The sequence below is a fragment of the Pleurodeles waltl genome, chromosome 9 (assembly GCF_031143425.1).
Source record: "Pleurodeles waltl isolate 20211129_DDA chromosome 9, aPleWal1.hap1.20221129, whole genome shotgun sequence".
Classification (NCBI taxonomy): Eukaryota; Metazoa; Chordata; class Amphibia; order Caudata; family Salamandridae; genus Pleurodeles; species Pleurodeles waltl.
Window position 1 is genome coordinate 31,405,484 of NC_090448.1, and position 12,893 is coordinate 31,418,376.

The 12,893-nt window shown below is 48.2% G+C and overlaps 1 protein-coding gene across 1 annotated transcript in view; it reads left to right on the plus strand.

The window, feature by feature from the left end:
• QARS1 (glutaminyl-tRNA synthetase 1) overlaps positions 1-12,893 on the plus strand; it is a 343,605-nt gene that overhangs the window by 286,386 nt on the left and 44,326 nt on the right. Inside the window, exon 19 of the mRNA XM_069206197.1 lies at positions 8,635-8,739. Within this exon, the coding sequence (XP_069062298.1) occupies positions 8,635-8,739 (105 nt within the window). The remainder of the gene's footprint in view (positions 1-8,634; positions 8,740-12,893) is intronic.

Here is a 12,893-nt window from a genome sequence, read left to right on the forward strand (position 1 = left end):
GCAAAGGCCTCCCTCTCAATGGCACTCCAACGCTGCTCCCTGGGGAGTAACCTCCTGCTAATGAAAGCAACAGGCTGGTCAAGGCCATCATCATTTGTTTGGGACAAAACTGCCCCTATCCCATGTTCAGAGGCATCAGTCTGCACAATGAACTGCTTAGAATAATCTGGAGCTTTGAGAACTGGTGCTGAGCACATTGCTTGTTTCAGGGTGTCAAAGGCCTGTTGGCATTCCACAGTCCAGTTCACTTTCTTGGGCATTTTCTTGGAGGTGAGTTCAGTGAGGGCTGTCACAATGGATCCATATCCCTTCACAAACCTCCTGTAATACCCAGTCAAGCCAAGGAATGCCCTGACTTGAGTCTGGGTTTTTGGAGCTACCCAGTCCAGAATAGTCTGGATCTTGGGTTGGAGTGGCTGAACTTGGCCTCCACCTACAAGGTGTCCCAAGTAAACCACAGTTCCCTGCCCTATCTGGCATTTGGATGCCTTGATAGAGAGGCCTGCAGATTGCAGAGCCTTCAAAACCTTCTTCAGGTGGACCAGGTGATCCTGCCAGGTGGAGCTAAAGACAGCAATATCATCAAGATAAGCTGTGCTAAAGGACTCCAAGCCAGCAAGGACTTGATTCACCAACCTTTGGAAGGTGGCAGGGGCATTCTTTAAACCAAAGGGCATAACAGTAAACTGATAATGCCCATCAGGTGTGGAGAATGCTGTTTTCTCTTTTGCTCCAGGTGCCATTTTTATTTGCCAGTACCCTGCTGTCAAGTCAAAGGTACTTAGGAATTTGGCAGCACCTAATTTGTCTATGAGCTCATCAGCTCTTGGAATTGGATGAGCATCTGTCTTGGTGACAGAATTGAGCCCTCTGTAGTCCACACAAAACCTCATCTCTTTCTTTCCATCTTTGGTGTGAGGTTTGGGGACTAAGACCACTGGGCTAGCCCAGGGGCTGTCAGAGCGCTCAATTACTCCCAATTCCAGCATCTTGTGGACTTCCACCTTGATGCTTTCCTTAACATGGTCAGATTGTCTAAAGATTTTGTTCTTGACAGGCATGCTGTCTCCTGTGTCCACATCATGGGTACACAGATGTGTCTGACCAGGGGTTAAGGAGAAGAGTTCAGGAAACTGTTGTAGGACTCTCCTACAATCAGCTTGCTGTTGGCCAGAGAGGGTGTCTGAGTAGATCACTCCATCTACTGTGCCATCTTTTGGGTCTGATGACAGAAGATCAGGGAGAGGTTCACTCTCTGCCTCCTGATCCTCATCTGTTACCATCAACAGATTCACATCAGCCCTGTCATGGAAGAGCTTAAGGCGGTTCACATGGATCACCCTCTTGGGGCTCCTGCTTGTGCCCAGGTCCACCAGGTAGGTGACCTGACTCTTCCTTTCTAGTACTGGGTAAGGGCCACTCCATTTGTCCTGGAGTGCCCTGGGAGCCACAGGCTCCAGAACCCAGACATTCTGCCCTGGTTGGAACTCAACCAGTGCAGCCTTTTGGTCATACCAAAACTTCTGGAGCTGTTGGCTGGCCTCAAGGTTTTTGGTTGCCTTTTCCATGTACTCTGCCATTCTAGAGCGAAGGCCAAGTACATAGTCCACTATGTCTTGTTTAGGCTCATGGAGAGGTCTCTCCCAGCCTTCTTTAACAAGAGCAAGTGGTCCCCTTACAGGATGACCAAACAGAAGTTCAAAGGGTGAGAATCCTACTCCCTTCTGTGGCACCTCTCTGTAAGCGAAAAGCAGACATGGCAAGAGGACATCCCATCTCCTTTTGAGTTTTTCTGGGAGCCCCATGATCATGCCCTTTAATGTCTTGTTGAATCTCTCAACTAAGCCATTAGTTTGTGGATGGTATGGTGTAGTGAATTTATAAGTCACCCCACACTCATTCCACATGTGCTTTAGGTATGCTGACATGAAGTTGGTACCTCTGTCAGACACCACCTCCTTAGGGAAACCCACTCTGGTAAAGATACCAATGAGGGCCTTGGCTACTGCAGGGGCAGTAGTCGACCTAAGGGGAATAGCTTCAGGATACCTGGTAGCATGATCCACTACTACCAGGATATACATATTTCCTGAGGCTGTGGGAGGTTCTAGTGGACCAACTATGTCCACACCCACTCTTTCAAAGGGAACCCCCACCACTGGAAGTGGAATGAGGGGGGCCTTTGGATGCCCACCTGTCTTACCACTGGCTTGACAGGTGGGGCAGGAGAGGCAAAACTCCTTAACCATGTTGGACATATTGGGCCAGTAGAAGTGGTTGACTAACCTCTCCCACGTCTTGGTTTGTCCCAAATGTCCAGCAAGGGGAATGTCATGGGCCAATGTTAGGATGAACTTCCTGAACAGCTGAGGCACTACCACTCTCCTAGTGGCACCAGGTTTGGGGTCTCTGGCCTCAGTGTACAGGAGTCCATCTTCCCAATAGACCCTATGTGTTCCATTTTTCTTGCCTTTGGACTCTTCAGCAGCTTGCTGCCTAAGGCCTTCAAGAGAGGGACAGGTTTCTTGTCCCTTACACAGCTCCTCCCTTGAGGGTCCCCCTGGGCCTAAGAGCTCAACCTGGTAAGGTTCAAGCTCCAAAGGCTCAGTTCCCTCAGAGGGCAGAACTTCTTCCTGAGAAGAGAGGTTCCCTTTCTTTTGCTGTGTTGTAGTTGGTTTCCCAACTGATTTTCCTGTTCTCTTGGTAGGCTGGGCCATTCTTCCAGACTCCAGCTCTACTTGTTCACCCTGTGCCTTGCATTGTGCTCTTGTTTTCACACACACCAGTTCAGGGATACCCAGCATTGCTGCATGGGTTTTTAGTTCTACCTCAGCCCATGCTGAGGACTCCAGGTCATTTCCAAGCAGACAGTCCACTGGGATATTTGAGGAGACCACCACCTGTTTCAGGCCATTGACCCCTCCCCATTCTAAAGTAACCATTGCCATGGGATGTACTTTTCTCTGATTGTCAGCGTTGGTGACTGTGTAAGTTTTTCCAGTCAGGTATTGGCCAGGGGAAACCAGTTTCTCTGTCACCATGGTGACACTGGCAACTGTATCCCTCAGGCCCTCTATTCTAGTCCCATTAATTAAGAGTTGCTGTCTGTATTTTTGCATGTTAGGTGGCCAGACAGCTAGTGTGGCTAAATCCACCCCACCCTCAGAAACTAGAGTAGCTTCAGTGTGGACCCTGATTTGCTCTGGGCACACTGTTGATCCCACTTGGAGACTAGCCATACCAGTGTTACCTGGATGGGAGTTTGGAGTGGAACCTTTCTTGGGACAGGCCTTGTCTCCAGTTTGGTGTCCATGCTGTTTACAGCTATGACACCAGGCCTTTTTGGGATCAAAGTTTTTACCCTTGTACCCATTGTTTTGTGAAGAGGCTCTGGGCCCACCCTCCTGTGCAGGTTTTTGGGGGCCTGTAGAAGACTCTTTACTATTTTTAGTTTTGGTTGTCTCATCACCCTTCCCCTGGGGAGTCTTTGTGACCCCTTTCTTTTGGTCACCCCCTGTTGAAGTCTTGGACACCCTTGTCTTGACCCAATGGTCCGCCTTCTTTCCCAATTCTTGGGGAGAAATTGGTCCTAGGTCTACCAGATGCTGATGCAGTTTATCATTGAAACAATTACTTAACAGGTGTTCTTTCACAAATAAATTGTACAGCCCATCATAATTACTTACACCACTGCCTTGAATCCAACCATCTAGTGTTTTCACTGAGTAGTCTACAAAGTCAACCCAGGTCTGGCTCGAGGATTTTTGAGCCCCCCTGAATCTAATCCTATACTCCTCAGTGGAGAATCCAAAGCCCTCAATCAGGGTACCCTTCATGAGGTCATAAGATTCTGCATCTTGTCAAGAGAGTGTGAGGAGTCTATCCCTACACTTTCCTGTGAACATCTCCCAAAGGAGAGCACCCCAGTGAGATCTGTTCACTTTTCTGGTTACACAAGCCCTATCAAAAGCTGTGAACCATTTGGTGATGTCATCACCATCTTCATATTTAGTTACAATCCCTTTAGGGATTTTCAACATGTCAGGAGAATCTCTGACCCTATTTATGTTGCTGCCACCATTGATGGGTCCTAGGCCCATCTCTTGTCTTTCCCTCTCTATGGCTAGGATCTGTCTTTCCAAAGCCAATCTTTTGGCCATCCTGGCTAACTGGATGTCCTCTTCACTGGGGCTATCCTCAGTGATTTCAGAGGTGTTGGTCTCTCCTGTGAGGGAACCAGCATCTCTGACTATTATTTTAGGAGTCAGGGTTTGAGGGACCCTGTTCTCCCTAGATAGGACTGGTAGGGGGGAATTTTCCTCCAAGTCACTATCCTCTTCCTCTGAGTTGCCACCCTCAGAGGGGTTGGCCTTTTCAAACTCTGCCAAAAGCTCCTGGAGCTGTATTTTGGTAGGTTTGGGGCCCATTGTTATTTTCTTTATTTTACAGAGTGACCTTAGCTCCCTCATCTTAAGATGGAGGTAAGGTGTGGTGTCGAGTTCCACCACAGTCACATCTGTGCTAGACATTTTGCTTCTAAAAGTTGGAATACTTTTTAAGAATCTACAACTGGTTCTAGAATCTAATTCAAACTTTTACAAATTTTTAAACTCTAAAAGAAATGCTAAACAGGATCTAACACAAGGCCCTAGCAGGTCTTTTAAGAATTTAGAAAACTTTTCAAATTGCAAAAATCAATTTCTAATGACAATTTTTGAATTTGTCGTGTGATCAGGTATTGGCTGAGTAGTCCAGCAAATGCAAAGTCTTGTACCCCACCGCTGATCCACCAATGTAGGAAGTTGGCTCTGTATGTGCTATTTCAAAGTAAGGAATAGCATGTACAGAGTCCAAGGGTTCCCCTTAGAGGTAAAATAGTGGTAAAAATAGATAATACTAATGCTCTATTTTGTGGTAGTGTGGTCGAGCAGTAGGCTTATCCAAGGAGTAGTGTTAAGCATTTGTTGTACATACACATAGACAATAAATGAGGTACACACACTCAGAGACAAATCCAGCCAATAGGTTTTTGTATAGAAAAATATCTTTTCTTAGTTTATTTTAAGAACCACAGGTTCAAATTTAACATGTAATATCTTATTTGAAAGGTATTTCAGGTAAGTACATTAGGAACTTCAAATCATAAAAATTGCATGTATACTTTTCAAGTTATTGACAAATAGCTACTTTAAAAGTGGACACTTAGTGCAATTTTCACAGTTCCTGGGGGAGGTAAGTTTTTGTTAGTTTTACCAGGTAAGTAAGACACTTACAGGGTTCAGTTCTTGGTCCAAGGTAGCCCACCGTTGGGGGTTCAGAGCAACCCCAAAGTCACCACACCAGCAGCTCAGGGCCGGTCAGGTGCAGAGTTCAAAGTGGTGCCCAAAACACATAGGCTAGAATGGAGAGAAGGGGGTGCCCCGGTTCCGGTCTGCTTGCAGGTAAGTACCCGCGTCTTCGGAGGGCAGACCAGGGGGGTTTTGTAGGGCACCGGGGGGGGACACAAGCCCACACAGAAATTTCACCCTCAGCAGCGCGGGGGCGGCCGGGTGCAGTGTAGAAACAAGCGTCGGGTTCGCAATGTTAGTCTATGAGAGATCTCGGGATCTCTTCAGCGCTGCAGGCAGGCAAGGGGGGGGTTCCTCGGGGAAACCTCCACTTGGGCAAGGGAGAGGGACTCCTGGGGGTCACTTCTCCAGTGAAAGTCCGGTCCTTCGGGTCCTGGGGGCTGCGGGTGCAGGGTCTCTCCCAGGCGTCGGGACTTTGGATTCAAAGAGTCGCGGTCAGGGGAAGCCTCGGGATTCCCTCTGCAGGCGGCGCTGTGGGGGCTCAGGGGGGACAGGTTTTGGTACTCACAGTATCAGAGTAGTCCTGGGGTCCCTCCTGAGGTGTTGGATCTCCACCAGCCGAGTCGGGGTCGCCGGGTGCAGTGTTGCAAGTCTCACGCTTCTTGCGGGGAGCTTGCAGGGTTCTTTCAAGGCTGCTGGAAACAAAGTTGCAGCCTTTCTTGGAGCAGGTCCGCTGTCCTCGGGAGTTTCTTGTCTTTTCGAAGCCGGGGCAGTCCTCAGAGGATGTCGAGGTCGCTGGTCCCTTTGGAAGGCGTCGCTAGAGCAGGATCTTTGGAAGGCAGGAGACAGGCCGGTGAGTTTCTGGAGCCAAGGCAGTTGTCGTCTTCTGGTCTTCCGCTGCAGGGGTTTTCAGCTAGGCAGTCCTTCTTCTTGTAGTTGCAGGAATCTAATTTTCTAGGGTTCAGGGTAGCCCTTAAATACTAAATTTAAGGGCGTGTTTAGGTCTGGGGGGTTAGTAGCCAATGGCTACTAGCCCTGAGGGTGGGTACACCCTCTTTGTGCCTCCTCCCAAGGGGAGGGGGTCACAATCCTAACCCTATTGGGGGAATCCTCCATCTGCAAGATGGAGGATTTCTAAAAGTTAGTCACTTCAGCTCAGGACACCTTAGGGGCTGTCCTGACTGGCCAGTGACTCCTCCTTGTTTTTCTCATTATCTTCTCCGGCCTTGCCGCCAAAAGTGGGGCCTGGCCGGAGGGGGCGGGCAACTCCACTAGCTGGAGTGTCCTGCTGGGTTGGCACAAAGGAGGTGAGCCTTTGAGGCTCACCGCCAGGTGTGACAATTCCTGCCTGGGGGAGGTGTTAGCATCTCCACCCAGTGCAGGCTTTGTTACTGGCCTCAGAGTGACAAAGGCACTCTCCCCATGGGGCCAGCAACATGTCTCGGTTTGTGGCAGGCTGCTAAAACTAGTCAGCCTACACAGATAGTCGGTTAAGTTTCAGGGGGCACCTCTAAGGTGCCCTCTGGGGTGTATTTTACAATAAAATGTACACTGGCATCAGTGTGCATTTATTGTGCTGAGAAGTTTGATACCAAACTTCCCAGTTTTCAGTGTAGCCATTATGGTGCTGTGGAGTTCGTGTTTGACAAACTCCCAGACCATATACTCTTATGGCTACCCTGCACTTACAATGTCTAAGGTTTTGTTTAGACACTGTAGGGGTACCATGCTCATGCACTGGTACCCTCACCTATGGTATAGTGCACCCTGCCTTAGGGCTGTAAGGCCTGCTAGAGGGGTGTCTTACCTATACTGCATAGGCAGTGAGAGGCTGGCATGGCACCCTGAGGGGAGTGCCATGTCGACTTACTCGTTTTGTCCTCACTAGCACACACAAGCTGGCAAGCAGTGTATCTGTGCTGGGTGAGAGGTCTCCAGGGTGGCATAAGACATGCTGCAGCCCTTAGAGACCTTCCTTGGCATCAGGGCCCTTGGTACTAGGAGTACCAGTTACAAGGGACTTATCTGGATGCCAGGGTCTGCCAATTGTGGATACAAAAGTACAGGTTAGGGAAAGAACACTGGTGCTGGGGCCTGGTTAGCAGGCCTCAGCACACTTTCAATTGTAAACATAGCATCAGCAAAGGCAAAAAGTCAGGGGGCAACCATGCCAAGGAGGCATTTCCTTACAACAATCCACTAAAAAATAAAGGAGCTTCAATGGCATGCTTGGGAGATATACCAATGGCAGATATATGTAAAGCAGCCACATGGTCCACACCACACACTTTTACTAAACACTACTTTGTGGATGTGTTATCTCGCTAGCAAGCAAACGTTGGTCAAGCAGTGCTTAAAACACTATTTCAAACTACTCCAACCCCTACAGGCTAGCCACTGCTTATTTTGGGAGGGGACTGTTTTACAGTCTATGCAAAGCATGTGTATCTGCAACTACACATGCCATTGAATGGAAAATGTTACTCAGTAGACATCTGTTTGTGGCATGTAGTGCTGCAGATTCACATGCGTCCTCCCCGGAAGCCTGTAGCCATTGTAGTACTATATTTGTAAATATGTATAGACATCTCTTTTCACTATATATGTACATATACATTTCTACACTCTTTACTTCACCCTCCTGCAGGGAAACAATCTAATAAAGGGCTCTGTGCCCATGTGCAGTATCACCGAGAGGAGTCACCACTCGATCTCGTGACTCGAAGACCTTCTTCGAAGAAAAACAACTTGTGACACTCCGAGCCCAATACTAGATGGCGGACTTATGCAAAGCATGTGAATCTGCAGCATTACATGCTACGAACAGATGTCTACTGGGTAAATAACATTTTATATATATCTATATATCACAGCAGTAGAATAATAATGATTACTGAAACAGAGAGAATGCACAACTTCAACAATGAATATGATATATATCATTGTTGAAGTTGTGCATTCTCTCTGTTTCAGTAATCATTATTATTCTACTGCTGTGATTATTTTAAGAATTACAAATGTGTTGTTGCATTTGAAATAAAAGCTCATGTTGTTCCTGTCTATGAAACTTGGGAAGTGCTTTAATAAATTCATTACTCAGACTAAGAGTGCTGAATTATTTGCATTCCATTGACATTGTTTTCCTTTCAGTCTGAAGTAGAGCAGAACAGACACTCATTGCTGGAAGATTGCAGCCAGTTACAGTGCTTGTGTATAATAGTGAACTAGCAATCAACCCTTGTGTATAAGAATGAATCACTGCAAAACAGTAAATTACCAGATACACACATTTCTGCTTCACAGTCCATCTTTTTACTAACAGCGAATTTTCTCTGTTTCCAAACAGGCATTAGAGGTGTCTGTGCCAAACTTCCCTGCAGACGAGTCCAAAGGCTTCCACAAAGTCCCGTTTTCCTCCGCCATCTTCATTGAACAGTCAGACTTCAGGGAGGTAAACTGAACTTTTCCTTTATAGTTGACCTCCATTATCTTCTAATCACTGGTCTAAAACCTTTATAACCATAGAATGCTTAACGTGTAAAACCTCTTTGCAATTCAGTAAGGGATGTGAAGTTAGAGCACATCTCCACTCCTTGGTTCCAAATGTTTGTATTGGTGTACATTAATGACACTAGGAAAGCAGTTCAGAAATAGCATCATGTAAGGATTAAGGGGCAAAGACTATGACATTTGCAGTGTTTTAAATACTCTGATGAATGTATCTTTGGTTGTCTGTTGTGTTAAGAAATTTATAGTGCTGGAAGCCTCTGCTACATAAAACACCATTGACCATGACCCTCCATCCACCGAGCATGGTTAGTTACTCGCATCAGAGGCATCGAACTAAGGGAGCCCCTTCATCACAGGTTAAAGATGAAGAATCTGGGCTGGCAGTCTAAGAAAGCCCCACATCTAAATTCTCATGTTGCAGCCATCTTCATTTCCTTGCCAGTCTTTCTGTTGGACCATGAAGAGCGGTCCTTTGTTGTTAAGAATTTTGGCTAAGTGGCACCTATTAATTTGTTAATTCTCTCCACCTATTGGTAATTCCCAGAATTCTTATGGGGTGGATGACTATTTTCCCACTTGTTTGGAGTTTAGCAATCTCACTTCAGAGGGTCTCTATTGGTTTTCATACGCACCAATTGCCCTTGCCTGAGCATGGGATCAAGAAGCACTTTAAAAAAAAAAAAAAAAAAATTATACGAAATATGTAGCTTCATTTTAAAATTGAAAACAAAGTATCGAGATGCTATATTAGCCAAACTCTGTATAGAAATCCAATTATAATTTTAAATATCACAAGATTATTAAAAGCGTCAAAAAAACCTTCACAAACCTTTTTTAAAGGAAACATTGAAGAAAGAATGAGAAATGTTTCGAGACTGGGGGCAGGCTGAACCAGACGTAGATTAAAAAAAGATTTCAACAAGTTAAGGACAGCTTTGAAGAGTATGATGTTGAGGAGGTTAACATTAAGAGCCTCTCTGCCGTTGAGGGCTTGCTCGTTGCTTGAAGAGACAGAGACATTTGTTTTAAACATGGAATAATCTGTGGCATCAAAAAAACTATTTGTAAAGAAATGGCTCCCTGTTGCAGTTATCCCCCACTTTTTGCCTGATACTGATGCTGACTTGACTGAGAAGTGTGCTGGGACCCTGCTAACCAGGCCCCAGCACCAGTGTTCTTTCACCTAAAATGTACCATTGTTTCCACAATTGGCACAACCCTGGCACCTAGGTAAGTCCCTTGTAACTGGTACCCCTGGTACCAAGGGCCCTGATGCCAGGGAAGGTCTCTAAGGGCTGCAGCATGTCTTATGCCACCCTAGGGACCCCTCACTCAGCACAGACACACTGCTTGCCAGCTTGTGTGTGCTGGTGGGGAGAAAATGACTAAGTCGACATGGCACTCCCCTCAGGGTGCCATGCCAACCTCCCACTGCCTGTGGCATAGGTAAGTCACCCCTCTAGTAGGCCTTACAGCCCTAAGGCAGGGTGCACTATACCACAGGTGAGGGCATATGTGCATGAGCACTATGCTCCTACAGTGTCTAAGCAAAACCTTAGACATTGTAAGTGCAGGGTAGCCATAAGAGTATATGGTCTGGGAGTCTGTCAAAAACGAACTCCACAGCTCCATAATGGCGACACTGAATACTGGGAAGTTTAGTATCAAACTTCTCAGAATAATAAACCCACACTGATGCCAGTGTTGGATTTATTAAAAAATGCACACAGAAGGCATCTTAGAAATACCCCTCGTATTTTACCCAATTGTTCAGTGCAGGACTGACTGGTCTCTGCCAGCCTGCTGCTGAGAGATGAGTTTCTGACCCCATGCGGTGAGAGCCTTTGTGCTCTCTGAGGACAGAAACAAAGCCTGCTCTGGGTGGAGGTGCTTCACACCTCCCCCTGCAGGAACTGTAACACCTAGCAGTGAGCTTCAAAGGCTCAAGCTTCGTGTTACAATGCCCCAGGGCACTCCAGCTAGTGGAGATGCCCGCCCCCTGGACACAGCCCCCACTTTTGGCAGGAAGTCCAGGAGAGATAATGAGAAAAACAAGGAGTCACTGGCCAGTCAGGACAGCCCCTAAGGTGTCCTGAGCTGACTCTGACTTTTAGAAATCCTCCATCTTGTAGAAGGAGGATTCCCCTAATAGGGATAGGAATGTGACCCCCTCCCCTTGGGAGGAGGCACAAAGAGGGTGTACCCACCCTCAGGGCTAGTAGCCATTGGCTACTAACCCCCCAGACCTAAACACGCCCTTAAATTTAGTATTTAAGGGCTTCCCTGAACCTAAGAATTTAGATTCCTGCAACTTACAGAAGAAGAGGACTGCTGAGCTGAAAAACCCCTGCAGAAGAAGAAAGAAGACACCAACTGCTTTGGCCCCAGTCCTACCGGCCTGTCTCCTGCCTTCTAAAGAAACCTGCTCCAGCGACGCTTTCCCCAGGACCAGCGACCTCTGAATCCTCAGAGGACTGCCCTGCTTCAAGAGGAAAAAGAAACTCCCGAGGACAGCGGCCCTGTTCCAAAAAGACTGCAACTTTGTTTCAGAGGAGCAGATTTAAAGACCCCTGCAATCCCCGCAAGAAGCGTGAGACTTGCAACACTGCACCCGGCGACCCCGACTCGACTGGTGGAGAACCAACACCTCAGGGAGGACCCTCCGGCGACTCCAAGACCGTGAGTAACCAAAGTTGTCCCCCCTGAGCCCCCACAGCGACGCCTGCAGAGGGAATCCCGAGGCTCCCCCTGACCGCGACTGCCTGACTCTAAAATCCCGACGGCTGGAAAAGACCCTGCAGCCCCAGCACCTGAAGGATCGGAACTCCAGTGCAGGAGTGACCCCGAGGAGCCCCCCCCCCTTGCCTGCCTGCACCGCTGAAGAGACCCCTTGGTCTCCCATTGACTCCCATTGGAAACCCGACGCTTGTTTGCACACTGCACCTGGCCGCCCCCGCGCTGCTGAGGGTGTACTTTTTGTGTGGACTTGTGTCCCCCCCGTTGCCCTACAAAACCCCCCTGGTCTGCCCTCCGAAGACGCGGGCAGACCGGAACCAGGGCACCCCCTTCTCTCCATTGAAGCCTATGCGTTTTGGGCACCACTTTGAACTCTGCACCTGACCGGCCCTGAGCTGCTGGTGTGGTGGCTTTGGGGTTGCTCTGAACCCCCAACGGTGGGCTACCTTGGACCCCAATCTTAACCCCATAGGTGGTTTACGTACCTGCAAAAACTAACAGTTCGATGGCATCTGTCGCTGTAGATACACATGTTGTGCATAGCCCGCCATCTGGTGTTGGGTCGGAGTGTTACAAGTTGTTTTTCTTCGAAGAAGTCTTTCGAGTCACGGGACCGAGGGACTCCTCCTCTTTGTCTCCATTGCGCATGGGCGTCGACTCCATCTTCGATTGTTTTCTTTCCGCCATCGGGTTCGGACGTGTTCCTTTCGCTCCGGGTTTCGGAACGGAAAGTTAGCTACATATCGGAAAAATTACGTCGGTATTGTTGCGTTCGGGATCGGCTTAGTTAGAATCGACACCGAATCGAAGAGTGAAGAGCTCCGGTACCCTTCGGGGTAGTTTTCGATCCCCCTTCGGGGCCTGGTCGGCCCGACCGCGTGTAAAACAACGCTGATGGAACGGACCCCGTTCCGTTTCTGTCCTAAATGCCACAACAAATACCCGTATACAGACCAACATTTGGTCTGTAACCTGTGCCTGTCGCCTGAGCACAGTGAAGAGACTTGCGAGGCCTGTCGTGCGTTCCGGTCCCGAAAAACACTCCGTGACCGTCGAGCCAGAAGACTGCAGATGGCGTCCACGCCGACAGCTCACCGAGAGTTCGAAGAACAAGAGGAAGAAGAAACCTTCTCGATCAATGATTCGGACTCCGAAGAATTCGACGACCAAAAAACTGTGAGTAAGACGTCGAAGCAAGCACACAAAAGTGACCAGGCCCAGGGGACGCCACTGCCACCAGGCCATGGCTCGACCCATAAATTCGGTGAACGACCATCGGCACCGAAAAAGGCCGAAATGGTGCCGAGATCGTCCGACTCCGGTCGAGACACCGGCACGCAGCCTTCTCGGGACCGAGAA